Source organism: Macaca nemestrina, chromosome Y, assembly GCF_043159975.1.
Source record: "Macaca nemestrina isolate mMacNem1 chromosome Y, mMacNem.hap1, whole genome shotgun sequence".
NCBI classification, from domain to species: domain Eukaryota; kingdom Metazoa; phylum Chordata; class Mammalia; order Primates; family Cercopithecidae; genus Macaca; species Macaca nemestrina.
This window is the reverse complement of record NC_092146.1, coordinates 208,329-228,098: the sequence shown is the minus strand read 5'-3', so window position 1 is coordinate 228,098 and position 19,770 is coordinate 208,329. Positions and strand designations below refer to the sequence as shown.

The window sequence follows — 19,770 nt, the reverse complement described above, 5'->3', positions numbered from 1 at the left end:
TTTAAGCTAATTCAGGTGATTTTTAAGCTAATCAAGGGCCCCTTTCACGCAGGTGACTTTAAACGAATCGAGTTCTCCTTTCACAGAACTAAAAGGGGAGGTTAATTTACACAAATGCACAGGCTACAGCCACCTGTCCTTCCTAGGGACTTCGGGCTGAAAATGTCACCTCTCGCACCGTTAATCCAAGCCCTGCAGGGCTGTTAGGAAGGGAATTAGCAGCTGGGATACCCCCATCCTACAATGAGGGGGGTTTAGCAAACCCTCCTGAAATCCCAAGGCCACAGCTTCCTGCAGACGCTTAAGGAACATGCCAAATGCAACTGATCTCCTGAAAAATGCAAGCACTGCTGGTGAGGGCTGGGGTTCCGGGACGCTTTGCACACCACAGGTCACAGTTTGTGGGGGAGCTTCTCTGGGACCGGCTGACTCTTACCGTCCCCTGGACCCAGGGGGGCGCCGCTCGCATCCTCCTGGCATCTCCCAGGCCCCTGCCGCACTCACAGCTCCACCGCAGGGGCTCCCCAGGCTGGACTCAGACCCGCTGGATCCCATCCAGGCCCCCAGTGTAGACTCAGAGGCTCCTGGGATGGACTCGAGGCCCCAAAGCAGACTTCAGGACCCTCAGAGCTGGACTCCACCCTCCAAGGCAGCATTCGGGACCCTCAGGGCTGGACTCAACGCCCAAGGCAGACATAGGGACCCCTGGGAGGCGTCCGGGACCCCCAGGACAGGATTCCAGCCCCCCAGGTAGACGTGGGGACTCCTGGGCGGTGTCCAGGACGCCTGGGGCTGGACCCAAGCCCCCAAGGCTAGATGTGGGGGACCCCCAGGGCTGGACTCAAGCCCCCAAGGCAGACGAGGGGACCCACCTGGGCGGCGCCCGGGACCCCCCCAGAGCAGGTCTCCAGCCCCAGAACAGAGGTGGGGACTCCTGGGCGGCGTCCGGGACCCCCAGAGCAGGTCTCCAGCCCCCAGAACAGAGGTGGGGACTCCTGGGCGGCGTCCGGGACCCCCAGAGCAGGTCTCCAGCCCCCAAGGCAGACGTGGGGACCCACCTGGGCGGTGTCTGGGACTCCCACGGGGGAACGCCAGTCTCCAAGGCAGACGTGAGGACCCCCGGGCGGCGTCCGGGACCCCCAGGGCTGCACTCGAGCCCCCAAAGCAGACATGGGGCTCCCTGGGTGGCGTCCGGGACCCCCAGGGCTGGACTCATGCCCCCAGGGCAGACGTGGGGACTCCTGGGCGGCGTCCGGGACCCCCACGACGGCACTCCAGGCTCCAGAGCAGACGTAGAGACCCCCGGGCGGTGTCCGGGACCCCCAGGGCTGGACTCGAGCCCCCAAGGCAGACGTGGGGACCCCGGAGCGGCGTTCGGGATCCCCGGAGATTGAGGTCAAGCCCCCGAGGCGGCGTTCCGCACCCTCGCAATCAGACTTGGACTCTACCCAGCGCGGAACGGGGTAGGACGGGAGCGGGAACGAGGCGGGTGAGGGCAGCGCCGCCGGGGCTGGGGGTCCTGGCGCCTACACGACCGGCGGCTGCACCGGGCCCCGGGTCTGGCAGCAGCAGCCCACGCCTAATGATAAGCGGCCCGGCCCCGCCTCCCCCGCCCGCGATGCATGCCAATCACCAGCACATGATGCGGGTTGACCAATGAGGAGCCCTCCCGTGCTGCAGAGCCCGCCCCGACCGCACGCCAATCACCAGCACGTGACGCGGAATGACCAATGAGGAGCACGCCTTGTGCTGGGGCGTGGCACTGGGGAGCCCGCCCCAGCCGCACGCCAATCACCAGCACGTGACGCGGGAGGACCAATGAGGAGCACGCCCTGTGTTGATGGGGGTGGAACTGGGGAGCCCGCCCCGGCCGCACGCCAATCACCAGCACGTGACGCGGGATGACCAATGAGGAACACGCCCTGTGCCGAGGAGAGGCGCTGGTGAGCCCGCCCCGGCCGCACGCCAATCACGAGCACGTGACGAGATCGGCCTGTGGGCAGCCCCGCCCCACCGCTCAGCCGCCCGACGCGCCATGTGGGCCCTGCGGGCCGCCGTACGCCGGGGACTGCGGCTCTCCCGCGTGGGCCGCGGCCTCCCGGCTCCGAGGGCAGCCGCGCCGTCCTGCCCCGCGCGCGCGCTCGCCGCTGTCGGCCGCAGGGGCCCCGGGAATCTGGAGGGGCCATGGGGCGGAGGGCCGGGTCTGCGGGCGGACGGCGGCCGAAGCCGCGCGGAAGACGACGAGGAGGAGCCGGAAGATGCGGACGAGAACGCGGAGGAGGAGCTGCTGCAGGGAGAGCCTCTGCTGCCGGCGGGGACCCAGCGCGTGTGTCTGGTTCACCCTGACGTCAAGTGGGGCCCGGGAAAGCCGCAGATGACGCGAGGTGACCGCGGCGGGGCTTCCAGGACAGAAACTGGAGCTGCAGATCTGGGGGCGGGGCTCTGAGGGGAGAGTCTCATTGGTGGAGATTCAGGGGCGGGGCTCCGGGGAGAATCTCATAGGTGGAGGCGCAGGGGCGTGGCTCTGCAGGGAGGATTTCATAGGTGGAGATTCGGGGGCGGGGCTCGGGAGAATCAAATGGCGATTCGAGGGCGGGGCCCGGGAGATTCATAGGTGGAGACGCAGGACGAGGCTCTGAGGGGAAGAGCTCAGCCGGCGACTTAGGGGCGGGGCTTCAGGGGGCGAGGCTCTAAGGAAAGGATCTGATGGGTGGAGATGCAAGGGCGTGGCGTTGAGGGGCGGGGCTCTGAGGGGACGATCTCCTAGATGGAGATTCAGGGGCGGGGTTCTGTGGGGACAATCTCATAGGTGGAGGCAGGGGCGTGGCCCTGCAGGGAGGATTTCATAGGCGGAGATTCGGGGGCGGGGCTCGGAAGAATCACAGGAGGAGACGCAGGACGAGGCTCTGAAGGGAAGATCTGAGGTGGGGACGTAGGGGCGGGGCTTCAGGGGGCGAAGCTCTAAGGAGAGGATCTGATAGGTGGAGACGCAAGGGCGTGGCATTGAGGGGCGGGGCTCTTAAGGGAGGAGCTCCTGGATGGTGATGCCGGGGCAGGGCTCTGAGGGGACGATCTCGTAGGTCCCTGGGCGGGGTTCGGGGGAGGAGCCTATGGTGAAAGGGCGGGACTTATGGGGAAGAGGGGAGGCTGTCATAGGTGGAGGTGCGTGGGCGGGGCTTCGGGGGGAGGGGCTATGGGGGTAAAAGTGAGGGGGCGGAGCTTATGGGGAGGAGCACGTGGGGTGGGGAGGAGCTCGTGGGGCGGGATCGAGCCCGTGGGATGGAGCCCATGGGGTTTGATGGGGTGAGGTCGAGCCCGTGGGGCGGAGCCCATGGGCTGGGCTGGGCTGGGCTGGTTCTCACTGATGGGACCCGTTTCTCTTGCCCCTGGGTTAGAGGTAGGCGCGGCGTGTTTGGGGTCAGGGGAGGGAGGGTGTCCAGCGGACCAATCTGTGTCCAGTCCCCCCACCCCACTCCACTCCCCTAGGAGGAAATGCAAATGAATACGTCGCTGCATGTGCCAGAGTCTCAAAAACGTTGATTTTTTTCCCCTTGGAAGCCCCTGTAGTCGTTGAATGCTTTTCCTCTACGGGCGTTTTCCAAAATGGTCAGTTCTTGGAACAGCGGAAGCCCCAAACTGCTCACAACATTGCGCAGACCTCTTGCCTCTCTCCTCCCAAAACCTGCCCACGGTTCTTCAGTAATCCCTGAGCACCCCCAGCTCCCCGGTTCCCTGCTGCGCCCTCCTGGAGCCCAAATTCCACGTAAGGCAGGGTCGCCCTCGTGTCCCGCTGTGGCTCCGGCGTCCCTCCCCCGTCAGATTCCTGCTTAGAGGACCTACGGGGCACGGAGTCGTATCTGGGGACAAACACCGGCTGGGGGTGCGTTCTCAGGGGACATTGTCTGAAGGACAGGGGGAGGCCTCCCTGGGCAGGTGTGCACGGGGGCCCCGGGCCTACCCCAAAGGGAAGCATCTCTCACGCTGGCCCTTGTGTCCCCGCAGCCGAGTGGCAGGTGGCGGAGGCCACAGCGCTGGTGCACACGCTGGACGGCTGGTCCGTGGTGCAGACAATGGTCGTATCCACCAAATCACCGGACAGGAAGCTCGTCTTCGGCAAAGGAAACTTCCAACACCTGACAGGTGGGTCCGTCCACACCTGCTCCTTCCCCAAACCTCCTTTCCCGTCCGCTGCTGCCGAGAACATTCGAGCCAGACGCACTGAAGGACGGGGGTCTCGCTGGGCCAGGGGGGAAACGGCCTCTTGGGCTGCCCGGGTGAGCCGGGAGCACACACCAGTAGGAGTCGGAGGACGCCGAGGCCGCACCTGTGTCGAGACTCACAGCCGGCCCTGGAGAGAGTTAAACTGCTAAAGGTTAGGTCGGGGCGGTTTATAGAGTCCAACAAACAGGGTGGGCAGTGGACCGGCTGTATCCCCACCTGCTCCTGCAGCCCCGACAGCCACATCCTCCTGCTGGGTGGCTCCCCGTGCAGTCTGTACGGCCGGGGTCCTGCACGGGATCCTTGCGCTTCCCAGGTTTTTGACCGTCCGGCTTATAGTACAGAGTAGGGAAGATGCTACTCACTTGCCCAGGTCGGGGGTCCGCTTCCCTGGGTCACTTGCCCAGGTGGGGGTCGGCTTCCCTGGGTCACTTGCCCAGATGGGGGTCCGCTTCCCTGCCTGACTCGGATGCATGTCATCCCGGCCGGGATGTGTTCAGCACGTCTGTGTGTGTCGCACCAGAGTGTGTTCACCATCTGTGTGTCTGTCCACACTGCGATGTGTCCACTGCGCATGTGTGTCTGTGTGTGTCCCTGTCGGGATGTGTCACACTGTGTGTGTGTGTCTGTGTGTGTGTGTTCCACCGGCTGTGTCCACTGTGCATGTGTGTCTCTGTGTCCTTGTCAGAATGTGCTCACCGTGTGTGTGTGTCTGTCCGTCAGGATGTGTTTACTGCGTGTGTCCCTGTTGGGATGTGTTTACTGCGTGTGTCTCTGTGTGTGTGTCTGTGTGTGTCTGTGTCCCTGTTGGGATGTGTTTACTGTGTGTGTCCGTGTCCCTGTTGGGATGTGTTTACTGTGTGTCTGTGTGTGTGTGTGTCCCTGTTGGGATGTGTTTACTGTGTGTCTGTGTGTGTGTGTGTCCCTGTTGGGATGTGTTTACTGTGTGTGTGTGTCTGTGTGTGTGTGTGTCCCTGTTGGGATGTGTTTACTGTGTGTGTGTGTGTCCCTGTTGGGATGTGTTTACTGTGTGTCTGTGTGTGTGTGTGTCCCTGTTGGGATGTGTTTACTGTGTGTGTGTGTGTCCCTGTTGGGATGTGTTTACTGTGTGTGTGTGCGTGTGTGTGTCCCTGTTGGGATGTGTTTACTGTGTGTGTCTGTGTCCCTGTTGGGATGTGTTTACTGTGTGTGTGTGCGTGTGTGTGTCCCTGTTGGGATGTGTTTACTGTGTGTGTGTGTCTGTGTGTGTGTGTCCCTGTTGGGATGTGTTTACTGTGTGTGTGTGTCTGTGTGTGTCTGTGTCCCTGTTGGGATGTGTTTACTGTGTGTGTCTGTGTCCCTGTTGGGATGTGTTTACTGTGTGTGTCTGTGTCCCTGTTGGGATGTGTTTACTGTGTGTGTCTGTGTCCCTGTTGGGATGTGTTTACTGTGTGTGTCTGTGTCCCTGTTGGGATGTGTTTACTGTGTGTGTCTGTGTCCCTGTTGGGATGTGTTTACTGTGTGTGTCTGTGTCCCTGTTGGGATGTGTTTACTGTGTGTGTCTGTGTCCCTGTTGGGATGTGTTTACTGTGTGTGTCTGTGTCCCTGTTGGGATGTGTTTACTGTGTGTGTCTGTGTCCCTGTTGGGATGTGTTTACTGTGTGTGTCTCTGTGTGTGTGTGTGTCTGTCCCTGTTGGGATGTGTTTACTGTGTGTGTGTGTGTCTGTGTGTGTGTGTGTCCCTGTTGGGATGTGTTTACTGTGTGTGTGTGTCCCTGTTGGGATGTGTTTACTGTGTGTGTGTGTGTCCCTGTTGGGATGTGTTTACTGTGTGTGTCTGTGTCCCTGTTGGGATGTGTTTACTGTGTGTGTGTCCCTGCCCGGATGTCTTCACCGTCTGCTTGTGTATGTGTGTGAGACACACAGCCCTAGAGACACACCCTCTCCCACACCGACTTCCTGGATCCTGGGTCCCGTGCTCCTGGGGACGCCTGTGTCCTGGGCACTCCAGAGGGCATCGCGGGCTCATCCCGCAGTCCAGGGACCTGCACGGCCGGCCTCTGACGCGACCCCCTCTTTCTGTTAGAAAAGATCCGAGGGTCTCCGGACATCACGTCCGTCTTCCTGAACGTGGAGAGGATGGCAGCCCCGACCAAGGTACCACAGAACGTGGCTGGCTGTTCGTTCCGTATTCCCCGTGATGGAGGAGTGGACGCCACAGTGTCCCGCCGGGCGGGGGACAGATGGGGACACGGTGGAGTTAATGACACAGACGTCCTCCTTCCTCTGCGGTTGGCCACCAGCGCCTGGCCTTCCCCTGTGGCTCCTCAGTCGCTCTCTCCTTTTGTAGAAAGAACTGGAAGCCGCCTGGGGCGTGGAGGTGTTTGACCGCTTCACAGTCGTCCTGCACATTTTCCGGTGCAACGCCCGCACGAAGGAGGCCCGGCTTCAGGTGGCCCTGGCGGAGATCCCGCTGCACAGGTATCGTGACGGGGTACCCGGGCCCCTCCGTTCTGTACTCACCTGTAGGTCGTTCTGGGGGTACGTGAGGAAGAAAAGCATCGTGGGGGGCCGGGCGCGGTGGCTCATGCCTGTAATCCCAGCACTTTGGGAGGCCGAGGCGGGCGGATCACGAGGTCAGGAGATCGAGACCAGCCTGGCAAACACGGTGAAACCCCGTCTCTATTAAAAATACAAAAAATGAGCCGGGCGTGGTGGTGGCGCCTGTAGTCCCAGCTACTCGGGAGACTGAGGCAGGAGAATGGCGTGAACCCGGGAGGCGGGGCTTGCAGTGAGCCCAGATTGCGCCCCTGCCCTCCAGACTGGGCGACAGAGCGAGACTCCGTCTCAAAAAAAAAAGTGCCGTGGGGTCACTCTGTCCGGGGCCTGATGGGCTGGCTTTCCCCGACCGCCCACCCCAGCTCCCGGCGAGGTCCCCTCGGTCTGGGACACACGTTAGTCACAGTGTCTGAGCTACACGCAGAGCGGGGGCCCCAGCACCAGCCCCTCCCTTCCGCCCGGAGGCCCCAGCTCAGTGCCCCCTTCATCTTCGCCTCGACCTCTGCTGGGAGGGAGACGGCGTCCGCAGAGAGCGAGGCAGTCTCGTTCCCACGCCAGGTCGAACCTGAAACGGGACGTCGCCCACCTGCACCGGGGAGCCGGCTCACGCTACATCATGGGGTCAGGTAACTCGGCCGCGTCCCAGGGCGTCCCGGGAATGCGGTCGTCCGTCCGCGGCAGCCACCCTCAGCCCTGGACGATGCCGACAGGGTGGGGGCCGGCTGGGGGCTCGTCTCCTGGTGGCATTTGAGGAGATAGGAGATGATGGTGGTTCTTTGAGGTTTTGCCCAAATAGGGAGTCACAAACCGGGGATTTAAACAGCAGAAACCTATAGTCTCCCATCCTGGAGACCAGAAGTCTGAGATCAGGGTGAGGACAGGGCCGCGCTCCCTCCAGAGTCTCCTTCCTGCCTCTCCCAGCTCCCGGGGGCTCCAGGTGTCCCTGGGCTTGTGGCCGCATCACTCCAGTCTCTGCCTCCGTCTCCACGTGGCCTCCTCCTCTGTGTCTGTGTCTCCTCTTCTGTCTCTTAGGACACCCGTCATTGCATTTACGGCCCGCCCTAATCCAGGATCATCTCATTTCTAGATCCTTCACTTAGGACAAACACCCTATTTCCGAATAAGGTCCCGTTCACCGGTTCTGGGAATTAGAATGTGGACAGAGCTTTTAGGAGAACCACAGTTCCATGCACTACAGTTGTATCCAGTTTCCTCCGGAGGCTCTAGGGGAGGCTCCTTCCTGCCTCTCCCAGCTGCTGGGGGCTCCAGGCGTCCCTGGACTTGTGGCCGCATCACTCCAGTCTCTGCCTCCGTCTCCACGTGGCCTCCTCCTCTGTGTCTGTGTCTCCTCTTCTGTCTCTTAGAAGGACACCTGTCATTGCATTCAGGGCCCGCCGTAATCCAGGATCATCTCATCTCTGGATCCTTCTCTTAGGACAAACACCCTATTTCCAAATAAGGTCCCATTCACCGGGAATTAGGATGTGGACAGAGCTTTCAGGACGGCCACAGTTTCGTCCACTACAATTGTATCCAGTTCCCTCCGGAGGGTCTAGGGGAGGCTCCTTCTGCCTCTCCCAGCTCCTGGGGGCTCCCGGCGTCCCTGGGCTTGTGGCCGCATCACTCCGGTCTCTGCCTCTTAGGACACAGGTCATTGCCTTAGGGCCCACCCTAACCTAGGATGGCATCTTGAGATCCTACAAAGAGCATATTTCGATACCAGGTCCCATCCCCAGGTTCTGGGACTTCGGATGTGAAGGGGCGTCCCCGAGCCTCACTCCCAGCGACGTCCCGGGCCGGGCCCCGGTCGGAGGCCTCCGTAGCGCTCAGGCCTTGCCTTTCTCCCCGAGTCACGGGAAGCCCTCGTGGGCCTCACAGGGTGGATGCGCCCGGAGGCGAGATCCCGTTCCGCCGAGCACGGCCCTTTCTCACGGAACGGGGCAGCGTCGGGCCGCTGCTGGGGAAGGCGGCCGGGCCCCCAGATGCCGGAGCAGGAGCAGGCCCCGGGCCCTCGCGGACCCTCGGCGGCACCCCCCGCTCTTGCGTGGCTCACACCTCCCCGTCTTGGCTGCTTTTAGGAGAGTCCTTCATGCAGGTGCAGCAGCGTCTCCTGAGAGAGAAGGAGGCCAAGATCCGGAAGGCCCTGGACAGGCTTCGTAAGAAGAGGCACGTCCTCCGGCAGCAGCGGACGAGGCGGGAGTTCCCCGTGGTCTCCGTGGTGGGGTACACCAACTGCGGTGAGCACCCCAGGGAGGACGCGCCCAGGGAGGGTGCCCCGGTGTCCGCGTGGGGTGCACCAGCTGCCGTGAGAACTTGCCCAGGAGAGGAGCGCCCCGTGGTCTCTCTGGAGGGGTTCACCGGGGCTGTGGTGAGGACGCCGTCTACTCCGTCCTCCTGTCCAGAGCATCACCGCCCCGTCTACACCACAGGCTTCCCTCCGTCTACACCGTCCTCCTGTCTACACCATCAGCACTGCCCCATCTATTACCACCACCGTCTACACAGTCCACCCGTCTACACCAATGTTCCCTTCGTCTACACCGTCCTCCTGTCTACACCATCACCACTGCCCCGTCTGTACCACCACCCCGTCTACACAGTCTACCCGTCTACACCACAGCGTCCCCTTCGTCTACACTATCCTCCTATCTACACCATCACCATTGCCCCGTCTGTACCACCACCCCGTCTACACAGTCTACCCGTCTACACCACAATGTTCCCTTTGTCTACCCCGTCCTCCTATCCAGAGCATTACCGCCCCGTCTACACCACAAACTTCCCTCCGTCTACACTGTCCTCCTGTCTACACCATCACCACTGCCTCATCTATACCACCACCTGTCTACACAATCCACCCGTCTACACCACAGCATTCCCTTCGTCTACACCGTCCTCCTGTCTACACCATCACCACTGCCCCGTCTATACCACCACCCCGTCTACACAGTCTACCCGTCTACACCACAGCGTCCCCTTCGTCTACCCCGTCCCACTATCCAGAGCATTACCACCCTGTCTACACCACAAGCTTCCCTCCGTCTACACCGTCCTTCTGTCTACACCATCACCACTACCCCATCTATACCACCACCCATCTACACAGTCCACCCGTCTACACCACAGCGTTCCCTTCGTCTACACCGTCCTCCTGTCTACACAGTCACCACTGCTCCATCTATACCACCACCCCGTCTACACAGTCCACCCTGTCTACACCACAATGTTCCCTTCGTCTACACCATCCTCCTGTCTACACCATCACCACTGCCCCGTCTACACCATCCTCCTGTCTACACCATCACCACTGCCCCGTCTATACCACCACCCGTCTACACAGTCTACCCGTCTACACCACAGCATCCCCTTCGTCTACACTGTCCTCCCAGCCACAGCAGCACCACCCCGTCTCTACCATCCCACCATCTACGCCATTGCCAGATCTACCCGGACGACCCCACTCCCATCCACGCCTTCACACACACACCGTCTGCACCACCAGCTGCCCTGCGTCCACACCCGGCCCTGCCGCGTCGGCCCGAGAGCGGCGACGGCGGCTTCGTCCCACGCGTCGCGTCCGGCCCGGGGGTGCCCGAGGGGCTCGGGGACCGTGTGGCCCGGGGTGCGGCCACCCAGGAGGGTGCCGTGGTCTCCATTCGGAGGGCCCGGGTGCCGCGCCGGGAGCTGGAACACGAGGGTCTCTGCAGCTCCCTGACCTCCACGCCCTCCTAGGGAAGACCACGCTGATCAAGGCGCTGACGGGCGATGCCGCCATCCGGCCGCGGGACCAGCTGTTTGCCACGCTGGACGTCACGGCCCACGCGGGCACGCTGCCCTCACGCATGACCGTCCTGTACGTGGACACCATCGGCTTCCTCTCCCAGCTGCCGCACGGCCTCATCGAGTCCTTCTCCGCCACCCTGGAAGACGTGGCTCACTCGGTGAGTGCGGGAACGCCAGGGGCCGGGCGCTCGGACACCCACTCGGCCCAGGGGCCGGGCACTCAGATACCCAGTCAGCCAGGGGCCGGGCGCTCGGACACCCACACAGCCCAGGGGAGGGGCACTTGGACACACACACAGCTACAGGCCGGGCGCTCGGACACCCACTCGGCCCAGGGGCCGGGCGCTCGGACACCCACACAGCCCAGGGGCGGGGCACTTGGACACACACACAGCTACAGGCCGGGCGCTCGGACACCCAGTCAGCCCAGGGGCCGGGCGCTCAGATACCCAGTCAGCCAGGGGCCGGGCGCTCGGACACCCACACAGCTACAGGCCGGGCGCTCAGATACCCAGTCAGCCAGGGGCCGGGCGCTCGGACACCCACACAGCTACAGGCCGGGCGCTCGGACACCCACTCAGCCCAGGGGCCGGGCGCTCGGACACCCACACAGCCCAGGGGCGGGGCACTTGGACACACACACAGCCACAGGCCAGGCGCTCGGACACCCACTCAGTCTAGGAGCTGGACTCTCGGGCACCCACTCAGCCCAGGGGCCAGGTGCTCGGGCACCCACTCAGCCCAGGGGCCAGGTGCTCGGACACCCACACAGCTACAGGCCGGGCACTCGGACACACACACAGCGAAGGGCTGGGCGTTCGGAAACACACATCCAGGGACCCGGCGCTCGGATACCCACAGAACTCGGGGCCAGAACAACACGTGCCTCCAGGGGCTCAGACCGAGTGTCCCCGAAGCCTGCCATGCCCCGGGGCAGAGGCTGAGCGGTGGCCCCAGCCTCACCCACACTCAGGGCCGTGTTTTTGCCGCCGTGAGCCCGTGTACAAACAGGAAGCCTCGACCCCCTGAGCTCCAGCGATCCTCCCACCTCAGCCTCCCGACTAGCTGAGACCACAGGCGCGCACAACCAGGCCCGGCTCATGTTTGTACTCCGTGTAGAAACCGTCTCGCGCTCTTGCCCAGGCCGGTCTCCAACTCCTTGCCTCAAGCCACCTCCCAAAGTGCTGGGGTTGCAGGAAAAACATTATTTGTATTAAGTGCATCTAAACAAACAGAAAGGAGACGTGGATACCCCGGCCGCATACGTGGTAGAAGTGGACACGGTTGTTTTTTTCCCTGCGTTTTTCATAGTTTGTATCAGGAACCTGTGCCCGTAAGAGGTTTTTTTTATTTATTTTTTTTATTTATTTATTTTTTTTTTGAGACGGAGTCTGGCTCTGTCGCCCAGGCTGGAGTGCAGTGGCCGGATCTCTGCTCATTGCAAGCTCCGCCTCCCAGGTTCACGCCATTCTCCTGCCTCAGCCTCCCGAGGAGCTGGGACCACAGGCGCCGCCACCTCGCCCGGCTAGTTTTTTGTATTTTTAGTAGAGACGGGGTTTCACCCTGTTAGCCAGGATGGTCTCGATCTCCTGACCTCGTGATCCGCCCGTCTCGGCCTCCCAAAGTGCTGGGATTACAGGCTTGAGCCACCGCACCCGGCCCGTAAGAGGTTTTAAATGCGAGAAAAAGCATCCTTTAAAGACAAAAGATCTGACAGGGGGATGAAGCTGCCCAAAGCTTTGAAGACCCACCGCGTGGGCGGGTGGTGGTGTCGTCGTACACGGCACCCCCTCGTGCGTGGGTCTGGGGGTGCAGAGCTGCTGACTGTGGCGTGGAAGGCCGGTCCTGGGGTGTCCGAGCGGCCTGCACATAGGGGTACCTCCCACTCCCAGCCTGTCGTGGGGAGCTCGTGCCAGCCCCTCTCCCGGGCCGGTCTGCAAGCTTGGGGTCCGAAACCAGGAGCTTCGCAGCTCTGACCGCGCGGCCCGGCCCGCAGGATCTCATCGTGCACGTGCGGGACGTGAGCCACCCCGAGGTGGAGCTCCAGAAACGCAGCGTTCTGTCCACACTGCACAGCCTGCAGCTGCCCGCCCCGCTCCTGGACTCCATGGTGGAGGTTCACAACAAGGTGGACCTCGTGCCCGGGTGAGTGCGGCCCTGGTGCCCGCAGGCGTCTCCTTCCCCTGCATGCACTGGGGCCGGGTGGGGAGATGCCCTGTCTCCTCCTGTGAAACGCAGCGGTGGCAGCCGAGACACAGGGAGTTGGCCCCAGGCTGTACCCCGTGGGCAGCGGACTCCTGGGCAGGACCCTGATTTCGTCCGGCCGCCCTGAGGCTGAGCGGGGCCTGTGGCACCCCCACCCCGGCAGGTACCGCCCCACGGAACCGAACGCCGTGCCCGTGTCTGCCCTGCTGGGCCACGGGCTCCAGGAGCTGAAGGCTGAGCTCGATGCGGCCGTTTTGAAGGCGACCGGGAGACAGATCCTCACTCTCCGCGTGAGGCTCGCCGGGGCCCAGCTCAGGTGAGCGGCCTGCCGGGGCAGGAGACGGGCTGGTGCTGTGGATGTGCCCGTCTCTGCCTCTGAGGTGGGCTTTTGGTGGGTACGAAAAGAGCTGTGGGATCCCCCGAGAGCTTTAGGATGTCCAGACGCGATGAATGGGTTTGCATCAAATGGATGTTGGTGACTGCATACAACAGGTGCCTAACCTGTGCTGACAGTCGAGGGATGTAGGTCTCCCTACCGATAAGCAAGGGAGCTCGAATTGGATGCAGTGGCACAGGCCTGTAACGCCAAGACTTTGGGAGGCCAAGGCAAGAGGATTGCTGGAGCTGAGGAGTTTGAGGCCAGCCTGGGCAGCACAGTGAGATCCCATCTCTACAGAGAATAAACAGTGACGCCAGGCGCGGTGACTCACGCCTGTAAAATCCCAACACTTCGGGAGGCTGACGCTGACGCAGGCCGATCACCCGAGGTCAGGAGTTCGAGGAACCGGCCTGGCCCACTAGGTGAAACCCCGTCTCCACTAAAAATACAAAACTTGGGCCGGGCGCGGTGGCTCAAGCCTGTAATCCCAGCACTTTGGGAGGCCGAGGCGGGCGGATCACAAGGTCAGGAGATCGAGACCACAGTGAAACCCCGTCTCTACTAAAAATACAAAAAATTAGCCGGGCGCGGTAGTCCCAGCTACTCAGGAGGCTGAGGCAGGAGAATGGCGGGAACCCGGGAGGCGGAGCTTGCAGTGAGCCGAGATCGCGCCACTGCACTCCAGCCTGGGCAACAGCGTGAGACTCCGTCTCAAAAAAAAAAAAAAAAAATACAAAACTTAGCCAGACCTGGTGGCGGGCGCCTTTCGTCCCAGCTGCTCAGGAGGCCGAGGCAGGAGAGTTGCTGGAACCCAGAAGGCCGAGGTTGCAGTGAGCTGAAATTGCATCACTGCCCTGCAGCCTGCGTGACAGACGGAGACTCTGTCTCAAAAAAAAAAAAGCAGCTGATGGAGGCGCACACCTGTCGTCCCACCTACTTGGGAGGCTGAGGTGGGAGGATGGCTTGAGCCCAGGAGGTTGAGGCTGCAGTGAGCCATGACCGCACCACTGCACTCCAGCCTGGACTACAGAGCAAGACCCCATCTTAAAAAAAAAAAACGAGCACGGTGGCTCAAGCCTGTAATCCCAGCACTTTGGGAGGCCGAGACGGGCGGATCACGAGGTCAGGAGATCGAGACCATCCTGGCTGACACGGTGAAACCCCGTCTCTACTAAAAATACAAAAAACTAGCCGGGCGAGGTGGCGGCGCCTGTGGTCCCAGCTCCTCGGGAGGCTGAGGCAGGAGAATGGCGTGAACCCGGGAGGTGGAGCTTGCAGTGAGCTGAGATCCGGCCACTGCCCTCCAGCCTAGGCGACAGAGCAAGACTCCGTCTCACAAAAAAAAACGAAGGGAAACAGAACAGTCTGATGAATGAATAGTTTGGGCTAAGCTCTTTTTAGCATCATTATTTACTGTGAAACTAAGCAAATACTTACGGGTTCTGCTTGCTTCCGTACAACCCGCGTCTGTCCCCAGCTGGCTGTATAAGGAGGCCACGGTTCAGGACGTGGACGTGATCCCTGAGGACGGGGCGGCCGATGTGACGGTCATCATCAGCGACTCGGCCTACGGCAAATTCCGGAAGCTCTTTCCAGGATGAACGGACCCCCGCGGAGGGCTGGGGAGCTGTGGCGTTGCTGCTGTGTGTCGGGTGCAGCCGGGGGTCGGGTACAGCCGGGTGCCCCCTCGCTGGCTCTGGGCCCACCTCGTTCCCGGCCATTTGCTGGGATGAACGCGCAGGCTGGTGTCACGGCCACGGCGCCCCAAAGGGGGTCTCGCCCGAGCGTCCACTCCACACGATTCCAGCGGGCCCTCGGTGCCTGCCGTGAACTGGCTCCCCTCGGAATGTTTCCGTAGCAGGACATTAAACCTGTGTTCTGACTTCTGTCAGCAGCGTTTCCAGTTCCTCCTGCACCTGTCGTGAGCCGTGGCCCTTGGTGGGCACCGAATGGCCCCTCCGCCCGTCTGTGTTCACACACGGTCTCATGTCCCATGGTGGCGTCGGGGCAATGACTAAAAATCAAGTTTCCCGACAGCACAGAGAACTGTTCCACAAAAGTAGAAGGGAAAGAAAACAGTTTTATTCAAGAAGAAACTTCAAACCAGACCAGGACGTGTGTCACAGACCATCCGCTAACAGATGCAGGGAGAATTTCACCTGCGTGTGACCAGGCTGTCCAGCCGTTACATGTACATTTGCCGTCTCCAACAGGAAAACAAAACGCCGGGTGTGTTTTGTTTTGAGACAGCCTCGCTCTGTCGCCCAGGCTGGAGTGCAGTGGTGTGATCTCAGGTCTCTGCAACCTCCGCCTCCCGGGTTCAAGCGATTCTCCTGCCTCAGCCTCCCGAGGAGCTGGGATTACAGGTGCCCGCCACCACGCCTGGCTAATTTTTGTATTTTTAGTAGAGATGGGGTTTCACCATGTTGGCCAGGCTGGTCTTGAACTCTTGACCTTGTGATCCACCCGCCTTGGCCTCCCAATGTGCTGGAATTACAGGCGTGAACCACCGCGCCCGGCCTGAATTAACATTTTTTTTTTTTGGAGACAGAGTCTTGGACTGTCGCCCAGGCTGAAGTGCAGTGGTGCGATCTCGGCCTCCTGAGTTCCAATGATTCTCCTGCCTCAGCCTCCTGAGTAGCTGGGATTACAGGTGCGCGTCACCATACCTAGCTAGTTTTTTGTGTTTTTAGTAGAGACAGGATTTCACCATGTTGGCCAGGCTGGTCTTGAACTCCTGACCTTGTGATTCGCCTGCCTCGGCCTCCCAAAGTACTGGGATGACAGGCGTGAGCCACCGTGCCCGGCCACCATACTCAGCCTCACAACTTGATTTTTTAAAACCTCTGACCTGAAAAACGTGCCCTATGAATTAACTTTTCCTTTTTTTTTTTGTTTTGACTTGGAGTCTCGGACTGTCACCCAGGCTGGAGTGCAGTGGCGCGATCTCAGCTCATCGCAACCTTTGCCTCCCAGGTTCCAGTGATTCTCCTGCCTCAGCCTCCTGAGTAGCTGTGACTACAGGTACCTGCCACCACGCCTGGCTAATTTTTGTGTTTTAGTAGAGACGGGGTTTCACCCTGTTGGCCGGGCTGGTCTCAAACTCCTGACCTTGTGATCCGCCCACCTCGGCCTCCCACAGTGCTGGGATGACAGTCATGAGCCACCGCGCCCGGCCTGAATGAACATTTTCTAAAGACGCCTCCCGCCTGCCATCCTGAAAGCCACCAAAGCTGTGTTGGCTGCACTGGTGGTGACCAAAGTCATACACAAACTTGACTTTGTCTTCGTTGACTGAAACGATCTGTATGAATTCGGGGGTGGTGTGGAACGCTCCCGACAGACCCCAGGGTTTCCCGATGGGGATTCGGGGCCAGTGGAAGTCAGAGAGGTTCCCTGCAACTTTGGCGTCTCCGCAGGCCCTTCCCGAGCCCTGATCCAGCAGAGTCGTGGGGCTGACGTAGCCGTTGGGTGCTCCCCAGGACTGCGTGTTTCTGGATCTGGGGCACCTTCATTTCCCCATTTCCCGGGTGGCAACTGGGTACCAAAAGCAGAAGCAGGTTTTTGGAAAATGAGTCATTAGGTCCCAAAGAGAACCTATTCCAGCATGGACTGGATAACCCTCTTGAGGACCATCCTGAGAAATTCTGACGTCTGCTGTTACACCATGAAATAAACGGGAGACCTCCTCGGGAAAGGGGAAGAAAAGTGGTGGCTGGTGTCCACCGTGGCTGAGAACTTGAACCAGCAGCTCCAACGAGTGACATAGAAAATGACATATAGGCCGGGCGTGGTGGCTCTCGTCCATCATCCCAGCAATTCTGTGAGGCCGAGGTGGGCAGATCACTTGAGGTCAGGAGTTCAAGACCAGCCTGGCCAACACAGTGAAACCCTGTCTCTACTGAAAATACAAAACAATTAGCCGGGCGTGATGGTGCACACGTGTAATCCCAGCTACTCAGGAGGCTGAGGCAGGAGAATTCCTGGAACCCGGGAGGTGGAGGTTGCATGAGCCAGGATCGCACCACTGCACTCCAGCCTGGGCAACAAGAGCGAAACTCTTGGGAATTTGTGACCAGACTCTGAAACATGGAGAAATCCCATCTCTACCAAAAATACAAAAGTTAGCCGGGCGTGGGGGTGTGCCCCTGGAGTCCCAGCTACTCGGGAGGCTGAGGTGGATCACTTGAGCCCTGGAGGTTGAGGCTGAGTGACCTATGACTGCGTCACTGCACTCCAGCCTGGGTGACAGAGCAAGACCCTGTCCCTAAAAACTAAAGAAATATTGGCGACCGGGCATGGTGGTTCCTGCCTGTCATCCCAGCACTTTGGGAGGCTGAGGTGGGTGGATCACCTGAGGTCAGGAGTTCGAGACCAGCCTGGCCAACGTGGTGAAACCCTGTCTCTACTAAAAATACAAAAATTAGCTGGGTGTGGTGGCGTGTGCCTACAATCCCAGCTACTCGGGAGGCTGAGGCAGGAGAATCGTTTGAACCTAGGAGGCAGAGGTTGCAGTGAACCAAGGTGGTGCCACTGCGCTCCAGCCTGGGCAACAAGAGCGAAACTCTGTCTCAAAAATATATATATATACACACACACATCTATACACACATATATGTATATACACACATATATACACACACACCATATATACACACATATATATACACACATATATATGTGTATACACATGCGCACACATATACACACATATATAGACACACTATATATATACACACACATACATACACACATACACTATATACACACACATGCGCACACACACATATACACACATACATATACTAGGCTTTGGTGTGAGAGCAGCCGAGGGGCTGCCTGGCTTGCACAAGGCAGGCCGGCCCCTAAGTGGGTTGTTGTCCTGTTCGTAATTAGTGAGCTGTGAGAGGTCAGTGTTTCCCTGGGTCTGTAAGGGGCCCAGACGCCACAGCAAGGAGAATACAGAAATAAAAAAAACATATTTCGGGCTGCCGTGGTGGTTCCTGCCTGTCCTCCCAGCACTTTGGGAGGCTGAGGTGGGAGGATCACTTGAGGCCAGGAGTTCCAGAGCAACCGGGCCAACAGAGCGAGAGCCCATCTCTATTTTCTTTTTTTTTTTTGAAATAAGTCTCACTCTGTGACCCAGGCTGGGGTGCAATGGCAGGATGTCCGCTCACTGCAACCTCCGCCTCCCGGGTTCAAGCGATTCTCCTGCCTCAGCCTCCCGAGTAGCTGGGATTACAGGCACCTGCCACTATGTCCGGTTAATTTTTGTATTTTTAGTAGAGACGGGGTTTCATCATGTTGGCCAGGCTGGTCTTGAACTTTTGAACCTGTGAACCGCCCGCCTCGGCCTCCCAAAGTGCTGGGATCAGGCGTGACCCACCGCGCCTGACCACCCCATCTCGATTTTAAAAAAAAAAGAAAGAAAAAGAAAACATATTATCGGTCCTATGATCCCCAATATTTGGCCCCAACAAAGTCACGGTACTTGGAAGTAGGGGGTGAAACTTCAGCCCCCGCGTCCTGAACCCCCACGTCAGCACCAAAGCAGCTTCTGGTTGAGAGCGATGACGTCCCCGACAAAGCTGTCCGCTCCGATGAAGTCGCCCGCGATGACGTTGGTGCACCGTGAGCCCGGCCCCGGGTGCTGCTCTCGGACCCACGCGCTCAGCCGGGGAAGGTTGGGCAGCGTCATCTTCTCCAGGGACTCAGACGGGTGCGCCAGGACGTACTGCAGGTTCTCCGTGAGGTTGGTGCCGGCCACGAACAACCCTCCTGCAACAGGGCGGTGGGGGACGGGTTTACACCGTCAGGTGCCTCACCTGCCCGTTGATCCCCCTAGTCACATGGTTGGACGTTCAGATCTCAGGAATTCGAGTTGGAAAGCATCACATCCAACAAGGAAATCAGGGGAACTTCGGTGGTGGGTGGGGCCGGGCGTGGTGGCTCACGCCTGTCATCCCAGCGCTTTAGGAGGCAGAGGCAGGCAGATCACCTGAGGTCAGGAGTTTGAGACCAGCCTGACCAACATGGAGAAACCTCATCTCTACTAAAAATACAGAATTAGCCAGGCGTGTTGGCAGGTGCCTGTTATCCCAGCTACTCGGGAGGCTGAGGCAGGAGAATTGCTTGGACCTGGGAGGCGGAGGTTGCAGTGAGCCGAGATCACACCACTGCACTCCAGCCTGGGCAACGAGCGAAACTCCGTCCCCCCAGAAAATCAAACAAACACGTGGTGGGTGGTGAACAACCCCAAAGGTATCCACGTCCTAACCCCACGTGGGAGACAGAATAATGGCCCCAAAGATGTCCACGTCCTAATCCCACGTGGGAGACGGAATAATGGACCCAAAGATGTCCACGTCCTAATCCCACGTGGGAGACGGAATAATGGCCCCAAAGATGTCCACGTCCTAATCCCACGTGGGAGACGGAATAATGGCCCCAAAGATGTCCACGTCCTAATCCCACGTGGGAGACGGAATAATGGGCCCAAAGATGTCCACGTCCTAACCCCACGTGGGAGACGGAATAATGGCCCCAAAGGTGTCCACGTCCTAACCCCACGTGGGAGACGGAATAATGGCCCCAAAGGTGTCCACGTCCTAATCCCACGTGGGAGACGGAATAATGGACCCAAAGGT

At 60.1% G+C, this 19,770-nt stretch overlaps 2 protein-coding genes across 9 annotated transcripts in view; one reads left to right on the top strand and one right to left on the bottom strand.

Moving 5' to 3' along the window:
- Positions 1-2,027: 2,027 nt before the first annotated feature.
- Positions 2,028-15,009, top strand: LOC105478253 (GTP binding protein 6 (putative)). The gene is made up of 10 exons (XM_071089391.1): positions 2,028-2,384; positions 4,003-4,140; positions 6,284-6,354; positions 6,548-6,678; positions 7,315-7,382; positions 8,835-8,993; positions 10,489-10,697; positions 12,536-12,684; positions 12,908-13,060; positions 14,601-15,009. Exons 1-10 carry the CDS (start codon positions 2,036-2,038, stop codon positions 14,722-14,724), a joined length of 1,551 nt encoding a protein of 516 aa, XP_070945492.1. The 5' UTR covers positions 2,028-2,035; the 3' UTR covers positions 14,725-15,009.
- The window catches only part of LOC105478250 (phosphatidylinositol specific phospholipase C X domain containing 1), a 43,456-nt gene continuing 27,211 nt past the window's right edge, over positions 3,526-19,770 (bottom strand). For 7 of the 8 annotated variants that reach the window (XM_071089398.1, XM_071089395.1, XM_071089397.1 and 4 more), the window contains exons 7-8: positions 14,561-18,901; positions 3,526-4,363 (exon numbers count right to left, since the gene is read on the bottom strand). In XM_071089398.1, coding sequence (XP_070945499.1) covers positions 18,663-18,901 — 239 coding nt within the window. In that variant the 3' untranslated portion in view covers positions 3,526-4,363; positions 14,561-18,662. The remainder of the gene's footprint in view (positions 4,364-14,560; positions 18,902-19,770) is intronic. The other variant, XM_071089393.1, reaches the window with a different exon arrangement.